The following is a 27,002-nucleotide window of genomic DNA, read 5'->3' as shown; positions in this document are numbered from 1 at the left end:
AGTGATGCTTACCTTACAGCCTGTTCCAGCATTTGGAAGTGGTTTGTGGTTTTTTTTTCTTTTTTTTTTTTTCATTTATTAGAAGTAGTAGATCATGTTTTTGACCAGGCCACCTGTGTATGTCTTCCCCATTTCTCTTTTGCATCTCTGCTTTTTACAAAATTATTGCAGCAGCAACTTCCGAAGTCTTGTGTAAGTGCAAACCTGGGGAAGGAGCCTGGCACTGACTCCTCACCGGAGAGCATTATGATTGAGAGACTGGTTAACTGGGGAAGCATTAGTTCTGGAGCAGCTGGAAGCTTTTGGAGGCTGTATAAATTGCATAGCAAAAGGTTGTAATTTTAAAAATCCAGGGACAGATCAATTCTAGGGAAGTTTTCAAGTGCCAGTATGTTTTTCAGTTGAGCAGAATGGCCTTGTCAGTAAGGCACCTAGAAAGGTGTTTTGGAGGTGGCAAACTTTTCAGCTGTAGCCAAATTTAATTCCTTATGGTTTATCAGACTTGCAAGTAACTGGCCAAAACCCAACTATAAGACTGAGAATGACAAAGTCTTTGAAAAATGAAATATCTACTCAAATAGGAGGTAGACATGATGCTGTGCTATTCTGGAGTTTTGGGGTTTGACTTTTGTGGTGTTTGGTTTTTTTTGGGTTTTTTTTTGGTGTTTTTTTTTTCTTCACTTGTAAGATGGGATCTCAGCAGAGTTAAGATTTCTGGGGCAGAAGTCCTTGTGGATGAAGGAAAGTAACAGCAGGAACTACTCACCTGTTTTCTGAAAAGCCTCTTTATGTAATGTAGATGAGTGGGAGGAAAAATTGTGCTGTCTGTAGTCTTGCTTCTACTTGCTCTGCTCTTTTGGGAAATAGGAAGGTGCTGTGGAGTGTTTGACTTGAGGTTCATAGTATGTTTGAAAGCATCAGTAGGTTTCCAGACCTGCTGAGTTTTCCAGCTGGACAGCTGCAGTAAGTAACCTGGGTGTTAATGTTCCAGAAAGCACCAGATAGGTCCTGGTGAATATGTTTCTCATATTTTTGGCATTTCATCAATGCATGGGTTTTGTTGTCTTAAAGCTTATGTTAAGAGTTCACACAACATTAGCAAGGGTATATATATGCATTGCCAATATTATTTTCAAATATTATTAAATATTTTATTGCCGCTGTAGCTGCAATTAACTAGTGAAGTTGTTAACCAGTGGCTACTGATGGTGGATGCAAGAGTTGTTCAGAAGTGGATTACAAAAAGCTGCAAAGTACTTATGGGTGTTTGCTTTCCTCAAGACATTGTAATGCTGCGGTGCTGGGATAGCTGATAGGCTTTGGGGGTCTTACTAAGCACACAGGTGCACAAGATTCAGTGGAGGTAACACACTTGGGTTCTCAGAAAGTCTTTGATAAAATTCTCCATCAAGTTATTGAAGGCATGAAGTTGCTGTGAGACTGAAGGAAAAATTCTTGTATGGATTGGAAGTTCCTTAAGCAAAGGACTTCTCCATCCTGACAAGTCACTGATGAGAGTCAGCATGAAGGGGAGAGAGGAGGGGAGGTATCTCCTTAATGAAACCCTTACTGGTGCACTGGGAACGTAGGAGGATATGGGTTGTGGGCTAGCTCTCTAAAGAGTGTCTGGGATTGCGGCTGCTGGGAGCTGTGTTCTGCACTAGACAGGCCATTGATCTGACTTAATGGTTTTTTTCTTGTGCAAAGTGATGATTTCCTTCTTTCAGAGTATCTGTTCTCTGGTGGAGTCTCATTTAGTGAGCTGATGCAGCAGAGTAACTGCTAAGTACATGGCTGTTTCTGTGAAGAACTGATGTTTATAGGCTTCTTACTCTTGATTGGCACATTCCATTCCAATGCTAACACTTTAATTTGGAAAGATAGGAAGGTGGGAGAAAATGATCAGAAAAATGATGTCTCTGTTACTTTCCTCCTACACCTTTCCCCTCATGTCCTCCCACTCTTCCTTGTAGGTCACTCTTTTCCACTTATGTCTTTCAGCTGTATGACTGCACCTTGTCAACAAACAACCTTTGAGCTTTCTGAGGCAGAGTTGATCACCTAATACAGTTTTAAATACTAAAATATTTTTAGTGCCCTACCCTATGAGTCTGTCACTGAAGTAACCTGTTACTTAAGAGTTGCAATATGGGACTTCTGGGCTCAAAGTTACTTTTCTTAGGGTTGGAGTAGATGGCTAAAATACTGCTCCTTTTACTTGAATTTTCCCAGCACATCAGTTTACCTGCTTACTAATGTGATTGTATGGAAGGTCAAGTTTATTAAGGCCTTTAGTGTTATTCAGGATTTAGTTGCAGAATGCCATGATTTTTGAGTTTAATACATCATTACACACCAAATGGTAAGTACCTGAAATCTGTTAGTCTATGGAGTGCCTGTCTAGAAACACTGACCTCTTGGTTAATTTAAATGGCCTCTCAGTCTTTTAAATCTCTTGTTTCAGGAAGTTAAGAAGGATGTAGAGCCCAAGGATGATGCCATACCAGTCAGGAGAGAGAAATCTGGCAATGTAGCCAGTCTTGTGCAGCGTATGAGCAACTATGGGCTTCCAGCAGGAGGATTTCAGCCTCATCCCCCATCCAAAAGCATCAAGAAGAGTATGTAGTCTTTCCAATTCCTTCAATTGCGTAAGCTGCTGACGTACATTTTTTTAATAAACATGAATTATTTAATGTCTGACTTGGTTTTAAAGTTGTATGGAAAACTAGAGGCATAAGAGGAAAAATTTTGATTCTAAGCCAAATTCTGCTCCTAGATGCACGGGCAGAAAGCTTATATGTAGTTCTTAACAGCAGCAATAGGGATGAATCTTCCTGGGAACAGGATTTAGATCCCTTCTGGATTCCAGAGAGTTGCTCTGTAACTTCATGTGAGCTCTGCTCATATTGTCGGGTACCTGAATGAGAACTGCAGGCCTGTTTACAATAATCAAAAATCTTCCTGTGGTAATTTCTTTTAAACGTAAAAGTTTTGCTACAAATTCAGGGCTTTTTGGTAAGGAAACACTCTGTAGTTCAGGTTCCTCTTGTTTGGTAGGCTTGCTTCTAGTATGAAATAAGGTGGAGTTGGTGGTGTCTAAGAGCAAGTAGTGGTCTTCCTTTGATTCTAACTGTAGCCCCCAGGATGGTCAGGAATGCAGACTTGGTGCCTCTGTATCTGTGGTTTCTATGTTTTAATACCAGTATTTAAATCAAGGTGACTAAAACCTAGGGCAGAAAACTTTGCATTTCCTGCATCCAGAAAATTGACTTGTGATTTGTATTTGGACACCTTAGTCATACAAGAGACGTTGCTCTAAATTACTCTGGCTTCCTCTCTCTTATAAGGGATTGCAGGCATTTATGATTTAAGCTTGCTTTTTTTAAAAGAAAGAATTCAGAACTTACTGTTTCTGGTATGTTTATGCTTTGAGTTTTTGCCCATAAAAGGAGAAGAGCCACTAGTCATCTTTTAAAGCCCTGAAACGGGACCACCAGATTTACGGATTTGTTGAAATCTTCTTCTAGGCAACTAAGGATATTACCTTCAAAATCACTTTTTAGTAAATCTGATTTGTATATGCATGTTGGCAATAGCACGTATATGCCTGTTAGATGTTTCTATCAGCAGGCTTTTGAAAATCTAGCCTGACAGATTAATGGTGTTCCTAGATTAATGCAACCAGGTTCTGAAATGGAATCAACATGATCCTTATGGATCCTTCCAACTTGAGATATTCTAGGATTCTGTGGTTCTGTGAACATGATCTGATACTGGTTTAGGCGTTGGCTACTCATTCTTGTTTCCCCCACCTTGGAATAATCCCATATTCAGCATGTCTTGTCCTCATGCTGGTGGCTGTGGCCAGGGTAGTAGGTATGACTTGGTCTCAAATGCTGTAGTGCCCTGGCTAGTCTCATTCTCCTACAAGAAAATGGTGTTCAAGCACCTTCCTTTAAGCACACAACTGTTTACTTGGTGCAACGACAGTCTCCATTTTACTTGCTGTTCCCTCTTTTGTGGAAGATTGTTTAAACAGCTCCTGCAGATCCTGTTTGCTTTGTGCCTGGGCTGTCGCTCACTCCTTTCAAAAGGTTTCCAGTGCTTAGGAGTCTTTCTGTTTCAGGTTCCTAACCTAGTAATATGAGGTTTACGAAGTTAAAAACAAAGTTAACATGCTTTAATAGCAAGTTTCCAATGTGCGCTGAGGTCGGTTGTCTCTGCCTGGAAGTCCTTTGTGTTGTTCTCATGTGCAGCTCTCACTGAATTCAGGTATTTTATATCAGGTGCGTAGTAAGCTGCAGGCAGTATTCCTATCAGTTAGATGGCTGCTCTTATTCAGGAAAAGGAAAATACAGAAGGTGTGCTAAATTACTGCAACAAAGGGCTAAATTTGGTTTACACTGTACAAAACAAATAAAACCTGAAGCCAGACAAGTTGTTTTGGAAACAGACAGAATTGCCCTGGCACTGCCAGCCCAGCAGTCCTGTGGCACCACATGAAGCTGGAGTGTTGTTTTCTACGCGGATCAGTTAGCTTCTGAGGTTAATCTAGGGACTTTCTAAACTGGAAGGCAGTACTTCCTAAACTGGGTATCACTCAAAACTGACCTCAGGTGAGAGAGTTCTGCATGTGAAATTCATCTGTGGGTTTGTTTTCTCCCCCTCTTCCCCATTTAGATAGAATTCTAATATGAAAAGGAATGCTGAGATCAGATTTATACCAAATGGCCATGACTTTTTAATTTGCCTTTTTTTGCTATCAGTTAATCTCATACAAAGGAGGAGCCCTTGAAAGTGCTGTAGGAGGTAGTAAAGGCCAGTGAACCGTTTATTGCAATTACTGTTAACCCAACAATCCCTCTTGGCTGATGTATGAGTTTCAGTGGAGTTAAAAGAAGGGTATATTATGTGGGCAATTATGTGTTATTAGAAATAACCCATAGACCTTCATACTTTTGGTTTATTGGTTTCCTGCCCCTTTTAAGCTCTTTAGAGCACAGATCATAAACCAGCATATAGAAAATTCTTGATTTGGCGAGCCCTCTCAGAAATTTCAGATGCTGAATATTACTTAGATGCCTGGCCTGTTTTGTACTGAGGTCGCTGGGTGTGGCAGTCTTCTAAATGTCTGACTTTGGACTTTCAATGCTGCTATAATAAGACAAGGATCAATCTTGGAGGCAGTGTCTGTATTTTGAAATGTTTTTACACAGCTAATCTTAATTGCTGAAGCTTGAGTATGGAAGGAGTGCAAAGTATAAGAGAGAATATGGAAATTATATCCTCCTACAAGATTAAGCTTTACCATTTCAAGCTTTCGATTCATATTTTCGCTTAAACCGTGGCAGACTGTTTTTGAGGAGGAGAGGGAGTGTGTGTGGATCATAGCTCAGGAGGACAATTGCCTTCAGAAGTGTGCTGGCTGCTCTGTTGTGGAAAATGTCTGAAGGCATGGCCTCTTGTTTGAAGAAGAAATGCTTAAACTCTCCAGGTTCAGCAGTAGCATCACTCCAGGATATGTACAGAGTAATTGGGCAATCATAGGTTCACACTGCTCTGGCTAGAGGGGTTGTTGGAAGCCACTTCAATGCTCTCCCCTTTCGTGATGTTATTTTGTCTTTTTAATGCCTGAAAAGCTTTAATGATATGTGGCAAACTCCAAAGGCTGCGCTTTATTTTAATTTTGCCTTTGTCAAACACTGCTAATTGACGCTTAGGTTGAATTTCTCGACTCCATATTGGCACTGAGAAAAGGAAGGTGTTTTGCGTTTGCAGATAAAAATGAGTTTGGATTTTGAAATATGAGCCAGGCAAATGTTAGCGTTACCTCAGACTTGTGGTTAGCGAGGTCTTTGTTAGAGAGCAGAAAGGCTACCCGCACTTCAGTGTTGTGCAGAACAAAACGTGTTACTTTTTCAGGATTGCTTAAAGGCTGGAGGTGCAAACTTGCACATTTTCTTTCTTTCTTCCAAGCAGGTGCTAACACTGGAACTGGCAGTGGTTGTCATTCCTGCAGATTTTGGGCAGGAAATAGCTTGAAAAGTCAGTGAGTGGGGATTTATCTGACTTGCTTGTGTCAACATGTTTTTTATAGCATGTTGTAATTGGCAACGTAATGTTTGTTTGTTTGTAATCAGCATATCTGTCTAAGATATGGCTCACTAGCCTAAAGCGACACAAGCAAACTGGAAAACCAGCAGCAAAAGCTACGTAGCTTTTGGGGATAGTTTATGGGTCTTCTGGTCAGATTTGATCCTCAGGAGCTGAGTGTAGGGAAAAACTAGTTTTGCTTTGCAAACATTCTTAGTTTTGCTATTTCCTTTGAATTAGGGTCCAAGAAGCGGCAGTGCAAAGTGCTCTTTGAGTACGTCCCACAGAACGAGGATGAGCTGGAACTCAAGCTGGGGGATGTGATCGACATCAATGAAGAGGTAAGCTGTTTTACAGAGCTTATCATCTCTTTGTGGCCAAAAGTCAAATTGTTTTTTTGGCTGATTACTTGAATTAAAAGGATGTTGGAAAAATAGGATTGAAAGTAGCGTTTCTGAAGCTAGTAGTTTTAGTTCTTTCTCTCAGCATCTAATCCTAAATCAATGAATGCTAAATGTTTAGGTGAAGTATTTGATCATTGCAGCAATAAGTTGTGATCTGTTACACAGATTCCTTTTTCGAAAGACTTTTACAGTTCTTTGGCCCTGTCTGTGATCCTTGTTTTTAGGATGCTTATGTTAAAACTGTTGGATCAGTTGCCTTTAAGTTGACATACTATAACTTGGTTTAGGTGAAAAATGTTATTTGACCTGATTTTCCAGTTTCATGCTTTCTTGCAAACTTGTTGAAGCTTTGAACTAATAGTAACAGTATTCAGCACAGAAGCCTATACCTGTAGTACAATATACTTCAACCCACTTGCACAAAAATATGCAGCATACAAATGCACTCAACAACATGTTATTATTTCTATTGTCTTCCTTTTCCACTTGGTAAGACATACAGTTAAAGATACATCTTGATGTTCAGAATTTGATGGCAATGGCCCTGTGTATTTGAGTAGGGGTTTGGGGTTGGGGGTTTCTTATCTTCTCCTACCTACATGTTTCCTTGGTATCTGTTCCATTCAATAGCAACTTGTGTTGTGGGAGGCTGGAATGTCAGAAGAGTACCTCTTACAAGAGTGAAATCTGTCAGGGAACCCACAGAAAAGACCAGAGCGATCGTGGACAGAACCTTTTTAGAACTAGGTGGAAAACTTCTGCACAGCATGCTCTGACCTTCACTGGTGCCATCTCTTACTACCTTCCTGAGGGTCTGAGGGTGGAGAAGATTGAACCTTTCTTTCTAGCCATGTGTCTGGTGGTGCTTTTTAAGTAGCTTTATGAGATTGTGCTTTTCACATGCATGACTACTTTTGAAGAGAGTGCTAACTCTTCTGGATCCTGACAGCTGCCAGGAAGGACTTTTCCATTCTTCTAGCAAGGAAAAAGTTATGCTTTTAGATGCATTTGCACTAATGTCTTCTAGAACTTGTTCTCTTTGAATAAACAGAGCAAGTGACTGGTGAAACCTGCTCACTAAAATCAGTTTCATAAATACCATTGTGTGTGGGTGTTTTGTAAAGGAGTGCCCCAGATAACCTCACCAGTTTAATTTGTGGGTAGTGCCTGTACACAGCAGTCATGACTTTGAATGGTCCAACATATCCATTCAGAAGAGAGAGCGTGTGCAGTAAACTGTTGCAGAAGCTGCCATTTCGGGTTGTACATGTCAACATCTGGAATTATTTGGGGAGGGTTGTTCAGTGTGACATATCAGAGATGACCAAGTAGCCAAAGAGAATAAAAAGATCAAAGCATTTCCTTATCTGCTTTCTTAAGGAAGCAGGGATTTTATTTTATTCTTTTAATTTTTTTTGTCTGTCCCCATGTTTCTTCCTTTTCCTAATGATTTAAAAATACGTGTTTGTAGTACCCAGCCTTTGCTACTTCTGAGAGAAACTGTTAATCAAATTTATAGGCAAATGCTACCTGGTAGAAAAATACTGCAGCTAACTATTAGCACAGAGCTGTTTACACACTGTATTTATCATGGTCTAGAATAGACCCGACAGGTGTGGGCTAGGGCTGCTTCACAAAACTGTACTGATGGACCAGAAATGTGAAGAATGGTAGAAAATACCATCCATTGGTTGTGCAATATGCTGGGATAACTTGTCCTAGGTAATTTGTCTTTGCTACTGTGAGACTATCTTTGCTTCCATTTATATATAAAAGGTGCTGTTTATATATATGCAGATAACTCATAACTGTTACTTCAATGAAAGATCACTTAGTCACTTTTTTCATGGAGAAAATAGGGTAAAATCAGCTCCCCAAGGGGATCAGTTCTATCAATTACCTGAGAATAATTCAGTATTTAACCCTTGCAATTGTAGTCATGAATTGAGTAGTTACAACTGACACTACCGATAGTGAAATCAAAGGTGGAGGCAGATGGGTTCAGAAATTGAATGGCTAATATTGAAGAGAGCAGACCACAAGAATCAGAAGTAGCTTTTAGGGAAAAAGGCTCTTGCGCTAGCTGAATCTGCAGGGGTTTTTGTTTACAGAACATGTGGGTTTTGTGTGCAAAATACACACATAAAGTACATGTGATAACTGTATTAGTGCTGTAAAACTTTTGTTTCTTCCTCATATCTTTCCCCTGCTCCTGTCAGATGCAGCACTAAATAGCAGATTTATTTTTGTAGTATTATATTTTTAGTATTTGCATGCTGTGTTACCAAGCATAGTTGAAATTCATATGACTCCATTAGTGAAGTTTTTATTAACAAAAAATAAAATCAGATTGGCAAAACTGCTTGTTTCAGCACCCCCCCCCCCCCCTTGTTCAGAGGTTTCAGTTTTTGTCATCTTATAGAAATAAGTTGATGGAATTCACGCTCAAAAAAAGGATTGATGTATGTACCAGAGCTGTAACTCCCTCTTGTGGAAATTGTATCATGTGGTAAGATTTTGAAAGGGAAGATAACAGCTGTGAAATTGTCATCTGTATTGCTAGTGCTCAGAGATGCTCTCCACCAAAGCATGCAAAAGGTTATTTTTTTTTTTTAACCTGTTTTGTTAATGTCAGTTAAAGATACCTTTTCTGGTAATACAGTAGTCAGGTTTTTTAAAGACAGTGTGGTGAGGAGGCTGAAGCAATTACACTCAACAAATTTTTTTTTTATTCCTGACTGTCTCTGAACTGGCATCGCTTTGCCTTGCAAGCCTGTAAAGTGCTTTGCTGACCTTATTTTTTGGCAGAAGAATAAATGGATGCTTGAGTTGCTTTCTGTATCATAAACATTAAAAGTCCCTTTCTCATGTTTCATGGGTGTAGTATGGGTGAGTCAAGGCATTTGAATTTTAGTTTTCTGTAGTGTATTATGTAAAGCACGAGGTGCCAGAGCCTGGTCGGTGCTTGCCAGTAATCTTATGCTTAAAATTTGTTTCAGAGGACCAGACTCTGAATTTGAATCAACCAGAGCAAAACTATATTTGAGCACCAGGATGTCTTTAAAAATAAGAATTCTCTTTTCATTGCCTGTCTGTCTCTGTAGCTGCCAGGCATGCATTCTGCTTGCCCAGAGGTAGGCTAGCATTTAAAAACTATGCCTGTGTGTCAGGCATAGTGACCTACAAAACAAGGCTAAAAAAAGATTATGTAAACAACTGCTGGTTTGGGTTTTTTTTCTGTTGCTTTTCTTTCTTATCTAAAAACAGCTTTCCAGCCACAAAACAGCAATCAAAATGAAATATTTTGAAAATTTATTTTACAGTTTTTAAAATAGTGCTCATTGGGCAAATACATTTGACTTATTTAAGACATTTTGAGAACGGTTCATAAATTTGAAGAGCACAATTCTTTGTCTTCTGACATTGTTTTACACCTTTAGCTATGTATGCCCAGCTTTTACTTGTTCTGCTTTGGACCGTGGGGCATTCCAGATAAATGTTCCGTTAAACTTTGAAGGAATACAAGCACATAACTGAGCATTAGAGTCATTATGTTCCCTAATTCCTGAACAGGTTTATTTCCAGTGCAAAAATGAAAAATGAGTTGTTTTGTGAATAGCAAAGCCAACAACAACAAAATTTGGCATCCAACTGACTTCTGTCCCTAGGACTGCTGTGTGCCGCAACAAAATCCTTGTGCTACCTTCGTCAGCTGGCCAGCTCTGATGGGAACGTATCTGTACCTTCTGACACATGTAGAGCTAGATATATGCTGTTCAGCCGGTTGCCTCCTGCCAGAAGGAGTGGATAGCTCAGTTTTCTGTTGCACTGTGATGTCCTTAAGGACTTTTCTCTGTTCTACCCAACATTCTCTGTAGAAATTATATCTTTGAAACTTGTGTCTTTTGATCAAAATTGTTCAAAGCTGCTCAATGGATATGAGGCCAGTGGGAACAGGACTGGAGGAAGCTGGACAAGAGAGAAGGAAAGACAGATGGACAGCAAGAATACATAAAAATTTCCTTAGAAAGCCAGGCTAAAAGTTGCATCTTTATTTCATAAACAGTTTAATGTTTTCTTCTTCTGTTAGATGTAAAATGCCTGTTATTCTGTCTTACCTTGAGAAAATTGATGAACGTTTTGCTGCTCTTCTGAATTAATTGGCATGAGGCTAGTCTCGTGTTTCAGGATCATTGCTGTAGTGATAGAAGTGACAGTGAATTATTTTCTTGCTCTTCTTTTTACCTACTGTTTCTACATCTTTAGCAGGTTTCTTTAAAGAGAAATCATGGTCGTTTGAACTTTTGAGAAAGCTGTTTGTAGAGCTTTATAAGTGAAGTATGGATGGAATTGATAGGAATTTCCTTTTGCTTTATTGGTAACGTGCAAAATATTTCTATACAGGTAGAAGAAGGCTGGTGGAGTGGAACACTAAATGGCAAGGCAGGGTTGTTTCCTTCAAACTTTGTGAAAGAATTGGAATTGATGGATGATGGAGAAACACAGGATGCTCTGGATGACACAGGTGGTATTCTGTTTATTGAAAACCCTTAGCAAAGTCATTCTAGATCTCGGGTATAATTTGGAGTATTACATTTGTAGTACAACAAAAGTTGTAAAGAATTCGAGCTTCCTAAAAATGGTAAGTATTTAATTTCATTCTAGAAAATATTGATGCTGAGTATGAAGATACCTGTCTTGCTCCCAATACACTTTTTAAATAGAATTGCAGTCAAGGTCTTGATCTTGCAAATGTATATCTGGCATTTTATCACTAGAAATTTTAGAATATTCAGTGTTGAGCTTTTTTTTAGTATTGGATATGAAATTATTCTTCTCTTTAATAGCTTTTTTCCAGTCTTACTTTCATAGACATGAGTACTCTGACATGGAAAATGTGTTTGACCATGTCAGTTTAGAATTAAAACTTGAGTTGAATCAAAACAGCCTCAATTTAAAATGAATCCTGGGAAGGGGGCCCTGATTCTTTATTATTTTTTAATCGAACAATAAAATATTTTTAAGGCATTACATTTAGTCAGTCCTTTGTGGCTATGACTGTATAGGTCAGGCAGAAGCAGATGGTCTGTGGCTGAACGGTAGTTGAGGGCTGAGTGGTGCCAGGCAAGTGCGTGCTTTACAGGGAATTACTTTGTTCCCTTGAAACTGCACTTTAGAGGCATTCTGTCTATGAAGACCAGTTTGAAGGCTTGGACTTGGGATATGATACTGCTGGAATGGGAGTGTTCTTTGGGAACACATCTTGACACAAGTTAATCAATGCTTAAAGACAGTTATGTATATTCAAGGGAAAAAGTGATTTATTCTCCCCCCCCCCGTAGTAATGTGCACCCTCATGTACAAGATGTTCAGTATTGATTGTTTCTAACAAGGGTTTGCTCAGAGATAGGAAAGAAAGGTCTGGCTTGGATTTTTTTTTTTTTTTTGCAAATTGTGGAAATAATTGCAGTAGTGTAAGACAAGAGTTGTTTGACTTGAGCAGTCCCAAATAGCTCAGTGGCTGTCACCTTGGAGGTCAAGTTCCCCGAGTTTAGTGGGGTCTGGTGAGATGAATTTACAAATGGGTATGTGCTGGTTTTAACTCCTGAATACCGAGATCAGTGGGACTGAACAGTAATTTGAAGTAATTGTATTTTCTGTCAGTAATTAACAGGTTATGATTTTCAGCCCCTCACACCCACAGGGGTTATATTTAATGCTCAGTACTTTCACAGTCAGGATCTCAAATATCTGCTAGTTCTCTCCTCACTCCTGGAAAACAGTAAATGCCCTGTTCACTGAGCCATGGTCTTTCAAACATGCAACCTGGACTTTTTTCATCAATGAAATGTCTAGCTATCCTTCTAGGTATCTAAGAGGGATGTTACTAAGTGAAGAGTAACTTGGTTGAGAACATGTGAGAAATTGAAGTCAAGAGCTATGTATTATGTAAGAGCTATTCATGGTATTATCAAAGCCCCTTAAATTTATGGTAAAGGGAAAATGCTTTAATTTTTATTGCAATTACCAGGTGTGCATACACTGAAAAGAACTTAACTGGAAGGCTAAAAGATGTGGAGGCTATTTTGAATTTGGTTTATAAAAGCTGTCTATTTTCACATGACTATCTCCTGGAATTCTGCACATGGAAATAGTTTGCCCATGAATACTAGCTTGTAGGTTTTAACAGATTTGATTGTAACTTAAAAATAAAAAAAACCAAAACCCCCAAACCCAAACAAAAAGAACAGTCTTAAAAAGCTCGTAACACCTAAATTAAGTTCTTCTCTGAACTACATTTTTTGGGGGGTGGATAGATGTTGTCCCTTAAAACTGAAAAATACTTTTTCAAAGTATATACTTTGTATATATAGAAAATATTAAAAATACTTGTGTTATCTATCAGTGATTAATCTCAAACAACTGTATCTGATTTGAATGCTTAAGTCATTTAAAATAGGTTTTTAAGTGTTATCAGATTAAAAAGCTATTTAAATAAATTTGCAAGAAACTTCTGGTATTTTCAGTAGTGCATTTTCAGCAAGAGGAAAATTTCACTTTGGTGCCTTGAGAGGCATCACTCTACTACTGAAACACACCGTTTTTTCCTGTGGCTGTTAAAACGTGGTAGGACTCATTATGGACCTTTATTGATTATTGCTTTCAGCAGCTATACTTGTGCAAATGACAAGCTTTTAAATGTTGGACTACATCTTCAGAGAATGTGTAAGCAATGTTTCATAAAACTGGAGCCTCTGTGATAATTGAAATAGCAAGAAATGTTAGCAATCTAATGACTTAGTTGCCAGAGTATTCAGTTGCAATACCAGTGTTATTTCAAATGGTCTTATGTTAAATATAAAACTAGAACAAATGTGAGGTATTACAGCTGCAGTAATGTTCCTAGAAAAGCTGTTTAGCAAGAGCAGTGCACACAGCTGTGTTACTTCCACTTTTTTTCCCAGAAGAGCAAATAAAAAATTTCAGATAATAAAACCACTTATTCTTTCTTTTTTTTACTTTCAGAGCCTGTTTTCAGTGGTCCTACCTCACCTGTGGCCTCTCCAGGAAATGGGAGTGAAGCTGGATCTGGACCAGCACAACCAAAGAAAATCCGAGGTATTGGGTTTGGCGATATCTTTAAAGAAGGCTCAGTGAAACTTAAGACAAGATTATCCATTAATGAATCGGAAGATAAAAAGCAAGATAAGGTTTGTAGTGGTTCATATTGTTATTTCTGGGTTTCCTGTAAAAATAATTTAACAGATGTGGCATCTGAAGACATAGTATCTTACAGATGCTGAATACGCTGGCCATTTCAAAATTTGTCAATATTGTTCCTTAATCGGACCACAATCGTCTTGCAGGGCTCTTGCCTATAAAACAAAACAACCCCCCTCAAACTTCTTTTATACTAAGTTATATTTAACGTTGATTCCAAAAGGTCTATTTGAATGTCTTGGTATTTAAAACATTAGAGAAGGAAAACCAAACTGATACAAAACCTGTCATTTCAAAGCCATGTATTGTAAGACTTAACTTCACAAACACATATACAGTATGAGGTCTCTTGTAGTTCTCTTTGTAACAGACTTTATATATAGTCTGGGACAAGACTGTTAAGTCTTCCTATACAAGTTAAACTTGGCCTTTAAAACAAAGAATTTTGGGGGTTTCTTGAGGTTTTTGATTTGGGGATTTTTTTCAAGTTTTAGTAGATGTTGAATTTGCTGTTCTGGGTGTTGACTGTCATAACCAATGCAAATTACCTTCAGTGAATGCTGCTGAGCTTTTGGCTTTGGTTGTGTCTTAGGTTAATAAGCTACATAAACTGCTGATTGTGTAAGCCTGAAAAATACTGTTCTACAGTTTTGCATCCTCTTTCATTTTCTATTCCCTCCTTTTTTATGAGTGAGTGGGGAAAAGGAGCACTTCTGCTCTCTGTATCGAATTTAAAGCTTAGGAGAGAGAGCAGATAATGTGATGATGGTGGAATTACTTTAGTTTGAGTTTTATTTTCATCTGAACCCAAGAGTGCTCTCGCCCCTTGGAGGCACAACAGCGATGCTTAGTCCTTTATCTTGAACTTATGCATCGTTTATACCAAGAGCTTATGTATAGATTTTCAGCTTTTGATAAATTAAAGGCAGCTGAGATAATCAGGGTTTCAGTTTTTACTCAGGTGATCAATTCAAGAAAGCTTTTAAAACCTCATCTGTGGGTTGTGGTCATTAAAGCTGTTTTGCTAACTGATTTGCTTTCCTCTGATACCATGGAAATAATTGTAATGGTGTAGGGCAAGAGGTGGGGTGAGTGCCTGGGAAAAAGGTAGGGACAGAGACTTCCTTGAATGTGTTTTTCCCTTGGTAGCAGTGCTAAGAGCAATGCTTATCCACCTATAGACATGGTGTGTGTCCTCCTTGTTTGTGGTCCAGTCAAAACACAGATGATTGAGGAAGTGAAGGTTACGAGTGCGTTGCTTTCTGTTTAAGGCTTGGGGACTGTTACCTCCTGAGGAGGGATGTGTTCAGCCTGGAGAAGAGAAGGCTCCAGGGAGACCTTACACGGCCTTTTCAGCATATAGGTGAAGAGAGACTTTTTGCCGAGGTCATTAGTGACAAGACAAGGGACAATGGTTTTAAACTGAAAGAGAGTAGATTTACATTGGACATAAGGAAGAAATTCTTTGTGGTGAGGGAGGTGAGACGCTGGAACAGGTTGCCCGGAGAAGTTGTGGATGCCCCATCACTGGAAAAGTGTTCAAGGCCAGGTTGGATGTGGCTTTGAGTAACCTGGTCTAGTTAAAGACGTCCCTGCCCATGGCAGGGGGGTTGGACTAGATGATCATTAAAGGTCCCTTCCAACCCAAACCATTCTGTGATTCTATGAAGGCACATTTACTTTCCTCTGTTCTCTCCAGGCGTTGTCCCTTCAGGTAGGAGTCTGTGGGATCACTACATCTTCATGTGAATGCTGTTAGACTAGGGTTTCAGTACCTAGCTTTCAGTTTGCTTTCTTGTCATGTGATTGATCATTCAAAGACACATTTCCATACTTTATACCTTGTAATTGGGAGTATAAAGAGCCTATCTAAAATATGTTCAATTAATACAAAGTCTGCTCAGACATTTTGAATTGTGTTATTTGACTGTGTTTAAACACCAAAATATCTTGGCACTCTGTTTTGTTGGTTGGCTTGTCTGGAAAATTGTTGTAGGCCATTTTTCAGCAAGAGGGGAAATGAAGTGAGAGAACAATTTTGCGTAACTTAAAGACAATGAAATAAACAGTCGAGTTTAGCACTTAATATTCTACTTGGGCTTGTTGCCAAAGTCATCCCAAAGGTGGTCAGACTTACAGAAAAACATGGAGAGCCCTAGGGACATAATTCTCATGAAGGTCTTGTGAAAATGGATGGCTTCTTTGGATTTGTGCTGAACTCGCTTTGGAGTTAGATGGAGGGATGCCTGAAAGGGCAATCTCAGTCTGTAAGCCAGTAAGAAAAAAAGCTGTCATTGGGAAACTCTAGAGTAGAGGGGGCTTTTTTTTTTTTTTCCCTTGGGGAATTCAGAGACTGTTCAGCCCAGGAAGGCTGAGCAGTGATGTATCTGAAGTGCTCAAGAGTATATATGCTCTTGCAGGAGATAGTTTCAGCTGGTCCCAGCATCCTGCCCTGTGCTCAGGCTATTTATACCCCGCCTGCCTAAACTTCCCCTCGTCCTTCTAATTGCATCTTGTTTTAGAAGGGGGAAATGTAGAGAACTGTTTCCATGTTGGACTTGTTTAATCTCATAGGTGGGTTATTTTAGTGCTTCCTTCATATAGCATTCTGGAGTGAGTTAAATTGCATATGTACTCCAAGAACGTCCTAGGTGACTGTGGCTTCTTCTATGGTACGTTAGAAGTACCAAACACCAGCCCAGAGGCATCACCTGGTTTTAAGGAGAGTAAATCTAGTTTCTTTGACAGTAGAAAGTCTGCGAAGTTAAACTGTAAATGAAAATGAACAGAGTTACTAAAGGCAATGGGATTTTTCACATCAGTAACACTATTAGGGCTGCTCAGGTAAGTACTGACTGTGAGATAGTATTCTATGATTGTAGCTTATAGGACTGTGAAGAAGTGGATACAGCTGAAGCTGTCTGAATCTTCCTGGCAGCTCAGTAAGTCTCCTGGGGGTGTGTGTGGAAAATAATATATATATATATATATATATATATATATATGAACAATTGTTTTAGTTAGATGTTAACTCTGAAACTTGTTGCTGGTTACGATGCCTCTGTGTTTTTTTGGTTCAGCAGAAATCTCTAGTGACACTTAGCTGTTCTCTTCTGTATGAATTGCTAAGAGTGAAGGGGAGCTGGGATAGGTTTTCATGTGTTCTTACAATTCTGAGTAGTTAAAATCTGATTGCTTCTTCAGCTGAGGTGGTGTATGGCTACTGAATATTCCAGCTTTATTCCAGTGCAAAGTAAGTGTGGTCAGTGAGTTGCTTTCAGCAGAGCTGTTAAATAACTGCTTCTGTTCTGTGCTGGAGGAGGCAATTTTCAAGATACTGGAAGAATAACACTCGGAACTGCTGAAATACGATTGCAAAAGTATGTCTGGCAATGTCCTGAGATTGGCTTCCGGTTTGAAAGTTGTGCTCTGTCTTTAATCAGTGGACAAAATTCTAATTGCAGGGGCTCTAAACAAGTAATGACAGTAAGTTAAGTACTTAATGGGAAAGCTCAGTGATGAATCTCTTGGAGGTGGTCATTTGCATCATCTCAGCTAGTAAAAACCCGAGTATGTTCTGTAGCCTAATAAAAATGAAAACTCATAAATTTTTGTTAACAAAGTTCTTTTTCATTCATATAGCCATTACCTAACCACCCCCCTGGAACAAAGCTAATTAATTTTCCCAGTACAACAAAAACTGAAAGCTCATCAGAAGTAATAAAATCAGAAGCTGAAAGTAAACCAAAAGGTAAGGCTGATAAAAATTTGCATCTATTACTTGGTAGTCCTCTCTAGAGAAGTATTTGATTGTCAATTTTTTTGTGTTAAAATCGTAAGCTTTTGTGTATACTGGGTTGTTGTGTAGTGTTCTATACCTTTGAGGAGTTATGCAAACGCGAAAGAGTCTAAAGGAATTTTTGTTTGCATTTCTGTGGAAAAGAAATCAAAAACATTTGTAGGGTTGTCTCTCAGAACAAAATAAGGCTGGGGTATGAAGTTTTATTGCAGCAGTCCCTTTGCATTAATTTGCTATGTTCACATGCTCAAACTGACTGACTTTTGCCTAGTTTTTAGTGTTCAGATGGAATGCTGGAAATCTATTGCTATGTAACAGCCCCCTAACTCAATTTCTGTCCCGAGATTATAGAAGTTATTTTCTAGGCTCAGGATTTACTGTGGAGTTGCTAACGTGCTGTCGTAACTGTATGCAAAGCTTCTTGCATCAGAAAGTTGGTGCTTATGTTTGTTGAAGTCTGTTCCCTAGATAATCCAGTTCCATTATGGTTCTGTTTATAACAACTTCTTTTTTATTTTTCTTTTTTGTTATCTTGAAGAATTTATGACTTCATTTAACTACCAAACTGCATAGTTCTATCTAGAGAGATGTTTTTAAGCCAACCCAAAACATCTTGTAGGAGTGCCAACCCCATATAAAAAATTAACTTCAATTATGTGATGTGTAGAGAGCTCATTTCACCTGGTTCCTGAGCAGACGGTTTTTTGACTTCTGTCTTGTAATTTCAGGTATATTTTTGTTTTATGTGCAAGTACCTTATTTTGGTGTAAGTGGGTTGTTTTATATAGAATGCAGAATTTGCAGAAATAAGAAAACTGCAACAAACAGTTGACTTTTTGCCTGCGTTCAGGCAGAGTTAAGAGGAGTTGTGTAATCTGTCACAACAGGGCACTTGAAATGGCAGGTTTGTTAGTCAGAGCCCTAGTTTATCTGTATGTATAGCAGTATATAGGGCATTCCTGCCATTTTAGCCATATTTTGGCTTTATTGAATTGGATAGCTATAAATACCATTACCATGTTTACAAAACAGCTAATTATTGTCAAGAAGTGTTTGATGTAATGGCTTGAGAGTAGTTAATACTTAAGTTTCGCAATTGTAAAGCTTATATCAAAAGTTTATGTACCATGCATTCGATGGAAGTTGATGCTTACTTGCAACTTTGAAATCTTTACTAAACTTCAAAATTGGGATAGTCTTGGGATCTTCCTTTTAAATCATTCCAGTGCTATTGCTGGAAGAGCCAGGAAGACAATGTACAGCCCTGAACACTGTGAAATTCGATTTGTCTAAAACTTTGCATAAAAATTAACTCTAGTCTACTTAAGGAATGTGAACATTCAGTATTGAACACTCAGAATATTCAGTATTTAGCTCTTTTTCATAATTTCAGGTACGCCTTATGCTAAAGGTATAGAAATTGGACTAATCCCGTATCCGTGCTAAGTCTCTGCTCCCCAGAGAAATTAATACATCGGAGAGGAACTTAAATATAGTAGTAATAGATGCTGTAGGAGAACATCAGTAGATAATACCTATAGACACTATTTACGAACATTTTGTAACCTTTGGAAGAAAACTAAGCTTTCTTCCTTACTGTTTTTATTTTCATATAGGCCTTATTGTAGTTTATGTATATCATCCTCAGTTTTGAGAGAGCAAGATTAAAATAAACTGTTCAATATGTTAGCAAATAAACAGAGATCTCTAGAATGTTTAGACTAGTGTGGCTTATTTTGGTGTGGCTCTGCTATTTCTGGAAAGCTTGTTTTGGGCTTGTGCAAGTATGTAAAAATATTTTTTTTTTTTTTTTTTTTTAAAAAAAACCCAAAATTCCCAATTTGACCTCTCTTTCCCCTCGTTATGTTAGTATACAACATCTATGATTCCTGCTACTGTATTCTTAGTCCTGAGTCTTTGGAAAAGATTCAGTTTTAAACTACCTTTTATTAAAAATTTTTACTGAAGTTCAGATTTACTGTTTTGTAAATGCCATCATAGATTTAAGTGCTGGAAAGTTAAACTGGACTCCTTCATCTTAACTACTGGCAGAGCATCAGGCTCACAAAATAAGATGCTGAAGTGGCAAATTGAATGTACTCTTAATGTCCGTGGCTGGGTTTTTCGGGTGGTGCTGATTGCTGGGGTTTGCAGCCGGGGAGCTTGGCAGGGTGCAGGGTTCCCTGTCTCCTGCCTTCCTGGCAGCTGGAGCAGAGGGCAGGGTCCCTGTTCTGGCATGGTTTTCTGTCTGGGTGGGACTTGGTGTGTGAGGAGGGGAGAAGTGCTTGAAGGAGGAGGAGGAGGAGGAGAGAAAGGAAGGATTTAGGAGTTCAGCTGTACTGACCAAATCCCCAGGCAGTAAGGAAACACATGTAATTTTACAGAATCAAGATGTATAGAAATGTATTCCACTTGTGTTGCACTTACTACTAATGAATAAAATCCCCGAACTTGATAGATATTTGTAGTGTACCTGTTGAATTTTTTTGGTCATTGTGATTTCCTCCCCTCTGCCCCAGACTTTGATTTAAACATTGATCTTTTTGACATGGTTCCGCTTATTTTTCTGTAATTCTTCAAAAACCACAATATAGCCAATCCATAGTTGAGCATTTTTGATCATGAGATGAGACAGTAAAATAATGCAAGTTCTTGTACCTAGGATTACTCATGTGGTTACATATCTCTGTATATCTCTATACATATCTAGATATGTATCTATCTCTTAAGCTTGGCATACTTTTGCATTTACCATAGTGGTTGGCACTGACCAAGGTAGATTTTTATTTAAGAATACAATTTATGCATTTTTTTAGCTAAAGATTTGTATCTTGTTGCATTTTGTTTAATCAACAAAATGATTCAACTGCAACTCACATTTTCTTACCATCCAGCAAGAGGCAGTCATTAACAAGTTGACTTACAGACCATCCTACTGAGGACTTGATGTGCTGCTGTCTAACTGGGGGTTGATGCAGCTGCTCACCCGTGTGTATTATCAGTGCCAAATACCTGATAGGTTATGGCAGCATGTTAGAGTCCTTTTTGTTTGCTTCCTCTTCCTTAATCTGTCAGATACAGAAATCCAGCCTTTTAATCCGCAAAATAATTTTCAGCGTCGTGGGGTTAAAGGTGCAAAAAATGCTTTGCAATGAAGACTTCTATGTAAGGTATTTTGGCCTTTCTCATGTTATTTTTATTCTAGCATTGGAAAGGAAAGCAAATCATCCTGCTTTTTCACCTGAAATTATCTCAATTTTAAATGGATTAGTTATTGAACTGTACCAAATGGAAAGAAAGGAATTATTCCTTCTACTTTTGCAAATGAGGCTGTAACTTGTCTGAGTTGGTCACTCAGATGAGCTCTGGTTTCAGGTGCTTAGCCAAGGAATTCCTTTGCTTCAATTGCTTGATTTCACTGCAGAATTTCAGCAAATGTGCTGCTCGAGTACTTGACGTTTCTGTAGTTCTAGGTATTAATAAATTACGTCAACGTGAAACAATTGCATGTATTTAATTAGGAATGTAAATTTGAAATTGAGATTAATTTTGAGGTCATAAAAATCTCATAAACTCTCAATAAAAAACTTGAACCCATTTTTCTGTAAAGCAGCTCAAAATTGAATATATAATGCTATGTGGATGGTTAGATAGGCTGTTAGAGAGGAGGCTGCTCTCTTCTCCCTCTGAACTCAGAGTACCCAAATTAAGTTGCTGTTGTGGATAAAAATGTTTTAGAGCTTAAACCACTGACTACACAAAGATTTCTTTCCATCACTCTGTAAATATATGATTTTATTTTTCTTGTGATATGAATGGCATAGTGAACATTTGTAAAGCAGTCTCAGATGGCTGGTCTAGAAGGGAAGTATGACTATAGTGTTGATTTCTGAGCTCTCCTTTCACACAGCACAAGTGAGCTGGTATTACGTATGTTACTACCCATGGTATGAAATGTAGTTAATTGCGCTGCTTTTTTTCAGCCAAGGAATATTGCAGGACAATATTTTCCTATGAAGGCTCAAATGATGAACTCAGCTTTAAAGAAGGCGAGATCATTCAAATAATCAGTAAGGTAAGATGTTTGATCTGCTGTAACAATTTATATAGCTTTTGTGGATTTTGTGCAGGTAGGTAATGTGGAAAATGTGAAAGCAGGAGAGTCTGGTGGAGTGAATATTCCTGTAGACTGATTTGTCTCATGTGAGGGTCAACTCTTCATTCCTACACTTGGTGGAGATACAGATGTCCTTAAAGATCATTCCAGAGTGGGAAGCTATCTTATATTCGTCACAGGCCAGTCGGATCAGTATACACCCAGTACCAAATGCCTTTTCAGTGAGGAAATTGGAAAAGCTTTGCAAATAGCCCTTTTACCTTCAGAACTTGTACTTTTTCTCTGGTGATATATCAGGCTGACCTAGAGGTGGTGGTTGGAAGTATTACTGTGTCAAAAGGTGAGAAATTAAGATGTGTACTTACTGATTTTGATCTAGGTACTATGAAAAAAAAAAAAAGAGCAAATGTTTTCAGTAGGAGAATGAAGTCCAGGTGTTAAGAGATGCTTGGTATTTCAGAATAACCATACAGAATTTAATTATACTGTCTGGCTCTTTAGAGAAATGTGATTATTTAGTTGAATGTTCTTATTTGTGTTGAATATTGAAAACACCTTTTTCAAAGGTCATCTAGTTGCAGAGATGGTTTTAGACAAGAAATGAACATACCCACACTTAATTTCCCTGCAGTATTCTGCAGTCTTCTGTTGGTTTATATGCTGCTATATTAAGGAATAACAACTTGCCTAAAAAAAGTGGAAAGTTTCTTTTTTTTTTTTTTTTTGTCTTCAGCTTTCGCACAGTTGCGGAAGAAAAGTAACACTTTTTTCTTTAGGAGGATTTTAAGTTTATGCAAAAGATGGCCACTTTTCTTAATACTGCTAATATCCATTTTCTTGTTATTGACTAACTACAGAGGAAAAGAGTAATTGTGGAAGGCACTTTTTAAAATGCAACAGCTCTTGCCCCATCTTCGCTGAATCGCTTGTCTCTCTGTCCTTTTTAAAGCAATTTACTCAAAGCATACACTGGTCCAAAGTGGAGTGAAGAAGAGTTACCTAGAGCAGAGCTCTCCCTCCAAAACCATCTTCTGAAGTCTTGAGTAGATTAATATAACTTTCAGGTGGCTGCCTCCGTCTCGGGTTTTGATCTTGCCAAGTGTTAAGGCATTTTTCTTCTACCACATACATTTCGTGTAAAGCCTGTCCCCATTGGCCTTTTCTTTTCAGTTTGTTCTGTATATGATCATTTTTGATAGAGTTTCTCTGACTTTATGGTATACCTCAGCACTGGCTAAATGAAGTTTAGCAATAGATGCCTTATCCCATTCATGAGTGCACACTGTTCAGAAACTGGACTCTGTAGTACTTAATTAAAAGGGTGATGGAGGGAGAAATGAAAGACAACTTTAGCAAACTTATTTTCAGTACTAATCACCTATTCGGGTCTTTTTCATGCCAATTCCTTCTTCAGTTTAATGTGGGGTGGGATTTTTTTAAAAATTATTTTATATTTTATTTTTCCTCTTCTCCTTTACCTGTTCAGTGTCTCAGCTGAACTGATTGCTGAATTGTCCTTCTTTTGTACTGAACTTTGGCATGAACTACTTAGTGCTGCTAACAGCGGCACATTATCAGCAGTGATCCACTCGGACTTGTATGCAGGAGTGACATCTGCAGTATTTTGAATCTCAGGCACAGAGGAAAATTGTTATTTATGCTGCTAAAATATTCACATAACATCATAGTTTCTGTTACGGCCAAAGTAAGGCCTTGATCCAATAAGATCATGTAATGGATTTCTTTGCCACTGAATTAATTCTCTGTTTTGATTTGTTTTTCTTCTTATGTCTTAATGTGGTTATTTTTTCCCCTCAGTAGGGTATGTGCTCTTGCATCTTCACCCTTTTCACACCAGTGGACCTGATCAATCACATCAGAATTATTTTCATTTAGTAGAAGTGTGTGTTACTCCAATGACGCTTGAAGTATTTACTGAATAAGTTGCCAGTCAAGGAAGTTGAGAATATTGAATATTGTGCATTAGGTCATAACTGGGTTTATGTACTTTCCTTCCCTTTGCAGATCTTATCCTTATACCCTTATCTTATATATGATGTAATATCATTTCATCCTGCTTTTTAGAAAACAAAGTGACCAAACCTGATCTGTTCTGTAGCTGTTGCCTCTTGCTAAGGTGTTCAAAGTATTCGTCTTATAAATGTGATATTTCAGACAAACAATTATTTTATATTGTGGGTAAAAGCAAAAACGTTGTTCCTGTAACTGTATTTGTTCTGGGGAAGAAGTAAATATTGATTGAAATGTCCTGTTGTTTGTTTTAGGACACTGGAGAGGCCGGCTGGTGGAAAGGAGAGCTCAATGGTAAAGAAGGAGTCTTCCCAGATAATTTTGCTGTTCAAATACAAGAGTCTGATAAAGACTTCCCTGTAAGTTCTTGCATGTACCGTTTAGTATCATAAAAAAGTATTGATGGAAATGCAAAGAATAAAAGACTTCATAGCACATTATGCTGCTTAAAATATTATTACTATTGTGGCAGGTTTTGACTTTTATGTTGAAATAGCTATATCAAAGAAGAAAGATTTAAAGGTTAATGTTTGTGTTTAAACTTCTTAAATATTAAACTGAAGCATGCTTTTTGAGATTAACTGTAATTAATGAGGATGATTAGGCCATATAGAAAAGGATATAGTTCTGATAACATGCTGTTACGTGTAACTGATTACTGAATTAAACCCTTACTGTTGTGAGAGGAGATAAGCGGTTTGTCTCTTCCATCTGTAGTCCTGTAAGTAACTGTAATTGCAAGATGCTGAATGACCCCTGTGGGATTGGCTGGGATTTTTCCATGTTAAGACTCGCCAGTAGGTTGCAGTGCATGAAGGATAGTCTTTGGGTGGGATCTAGAAATATTTTTTTTACCATCTCATGTGCTAACTTACAGAAATTCATGTTTTCATGTGGTACTCCTTGGTCTTGAAATTTTGGTGGTTCTTTTATAATTTTTTTGTTGAGATTAGTGTGATGTTTTGGTTTTGACAAGTTTGTGTAGCAAAGATGTGTTAATTCACAAATGTACCTCATCCCCAGATGGGACAGATTCAGCTCCAGATCAGGACATCTAAATGTTGAAGCCTATATGTCAGTAGAACAGTTTCAGAGTTTCATAATTGGTGCCATTTGGTCTGGAATTGGAGACATTCACAGAGGATTGCTAGATACAACCTGACAGATAGCTTTTAACTTGGCATTTAACCTCGGTTACCTAACATGCACAGAAAGTCCAGTTACTCCAAGTCAGCGTTTTCTTTTCAAATTGATTCTCAGCTTTGCAAGGATGGCATAAATGCTGTAACATATGGCTGACTCAATTTGAGGGGTGGGTGGGTGGTATCACTCTTTTGCAATACAGAATTGATCTCTTGAGGGAGAGGAAAAAAATTATTCTTTTACCATAAACCATGTTTCCTACAGACAGACCTTGCTTTGATCCTTTATTCTGCTCTGTGTAGTGTGTCTGAGTACAGGGATTCACCTTGCTCTGAGCAACTTTGAAGTTCAAGGCATTGGGCGGCTGATTATTGTAATCAGCTATTTGATACCGACTTAATAAAAACACAGTTCAGAATCATATAATGGCAAGTTGATGCTGAACTCTCAGTGTAATTGCTTTTGGTATAGGCAGCAGTGCTGTACAGCTGGGTAATGTATTTGCTTTTTTGGGAAAGAAAGAAAATACGGTCTTGTTACTTAAGTTCAGTAGCATTTGTCTTCTCTGAAACTAGAGAAAGAAATTTAATATGGGTTTTCATGCTTGCTTAATTACATTTCACTTGTCAGAATAAAATCTTTCTGCATTAAGAACTTATTCAGTAGTGGTAGGGGCACAGAGTTGAAATCTGTCCATAGCAACTTTTTCAAAAATACCCACTACAAGGCATTTTTGGAGGGGCTATATTAGACTGAGCCCAAATGGTTTCAGCAGTGTTTGTATAAAGAGCAAGTGTTTTTGTAGGCTTTTGTGACTGTTTTATCAGTGAGTCTTGTCCTTAATACAACCACAAAGATACCTCTTCTGGAGCATTTTCATTAATCAGATTCTGAGGATGAGGCTGCTTGAGACATCTGTCCTGAGAGGTGCCAGTATTCCTTCAACAGGAGAGAGATTCAGATTGAGTTTTACCGGTTTAAGGAAAGTGATGAATGACTGCATTTTAAAAGAGAGTTATTTTCAATGTACTAATTGTAATACTTCGTAAATTTTTAATGGCTATAGTTTGTCCAACTGTCCCACTTAAATATACAGTGATAAGGAAGCTCACAACAATGTTTATCATGCAACTGCAGTGTTTGTTGCAAATGCTGTGAACTATTTTTATTCTTACGTTGCTTTAATTTAGAAGTCAGTTGAAATGGTTCTTCTGATATTTAATTTAGAAATTTTTTTTTTGTGAAAGTGACCATTTTTGGTTCAAAAATTTACCTGATTACCCTTTTAAACTTGCATTGTACTAACTAAGATTGAGGTTTACATATTGAAATGAAAATGGGTGCGATCAGAGCAACTCTTCAGGCTGGAAAAGATGTAATTCTGAGGTTTTAGTTCTTTGTACCTCTACTGCTTATGCATGTTGCTGAAGCACTGATCTTATTTGAAGAAACCTGCATTTTGTTCCAGTTTTTGCAACTGGTTTTCCAGGAGATACCAGAGGAATTACTCCAGTTCTGTTTCCTGTCTGTGAATTGATTGCCTCCTTTGTGAAATACTGTGAAATCAGCTAGTAAACAAGCTAGGCATTACAGTGTGCAAAACAAAACACAAATAAGTCTGTATTTGATAGAGAATATCTGTCTGCTTATTTATTTGCCTTTTTTTTTTTTTTTTTCCCCTACCCAGAAGCCAAAGAAACCTCCGCCTCCAGTTAAAAGTCCAGGTATGTAGTATATGTATGGTGGTACATGTCTGAGGAAATATTAAATTTCAGCAGCAGTGCATGACCTCAGAAGAAAATTCAGAAGTAGCTTTGTATTTCCTAGTAGTGCAGCCACCCATAGTCGCAGTTTAAGGTTACTTTTTATGCTTTATGTATTTTTCTGCTGCTATATATTTTTCAAAATTATGATGGAGCCTACCTACTTTGGAAACATTTTAATACAGGCCTACCATTTTCTGGGCTTAAATGAGTGTTTATAGCTGTATTACACTCCTTGCAAAGGAGAAAATATAAACACAAATTGGTGTACATCATATTTTTAGTTAGTGACTAAGATAATTAAAGCTCTTTGAGAAATGTCTATCATTTGTTTTTTACATTCAGCTCCAAAGCCTGAATTGCCAGCTGGAGAGAAGAAACTCCCTACTTTGAGGCCTGAAGAAAAAGGTGAGACCAGTTTTCTTCATAGT

At 38.1% G+C, this 27,002-nt stretch overlaps 2 protein-coding genes across 3 annotated transcripts in view; one reads left to right on the top strand and one right to left on the bottom strand.

The window, feature by feature from the left end:
• The window catches only part of TNFRSF21 (TNF receptor superfamily member 21), a 1,117,265-nt gene that overhangs the window by 127,977 nt on the left and 962,286 nt on the right, over nucleotides 1–27,002 (bottom strand). The window lies entirely within an intron of this gene.
• Nucleotides 1–27,002, top strand: part of CD2AP (CD2 associated protein) — an 84,412-nt gene that overhangs the window by 37,285 nt on the left and 20,125 nt on the right. The window contains exons 3-11 of the mRNA XM_049818452.1: nucleotides 2,465–2,618; nucleotides 6,334–6,434; nucleotides 10,902–11,022; nucleotides 13,524–13,708; nucleotides 17,361–17,469; nucleotides 21,501–21,592; nucleotides 23,920–24,024; nucleotides 26,496–26,532; nucleotides 26,917–26,979. Of these exons, the coding sequence (XP_049674409.1) occupies nucleotides 2,465–2,618; nucleotides 6,334–6,434; nucleotides 10,902–11,022; nucleotides 13,524–13,708; nucleotides 17,361–17,469; nucleotides 21,501–21,592; nucleotides 23,920–24,024; nucleotides 26,496–26,532; nucleotides 26,917–26,979 (967 nt within the window). The remainder of the gene's footprint in view (nucleotides 1–2,464; nucleotides 2,619–6,333; nucleotides 6,435–10,901; nucleotides 11,023–13,523; nucleotides 13,709–17,360; nucleotides 17,470–21,500; nucleotides 21,593–23,919; nucleotides 24,025–26,495; nucleotides 26,533–26,916; nucleotides 26,980–27,002) is intronic.

The sequence above is a fragment of the Accipiter gentilis genome, chromosome 16, assembly GCF_929443795.1.
Source record: "Accipiter gentilis chromosome 16, bAccGen1.1, whole genome shotgun sequence".
Lineage (NCBI taxonomy): Eukaryota > Metazoa > Chordata > Aves > Accipitriformes > Accipitridae > Astur > Astur gentilis.
Note: the sequence above shows the minus strand (reverse complement) of the source record. Positions and strands in the feature narration are given on the sequence as shown.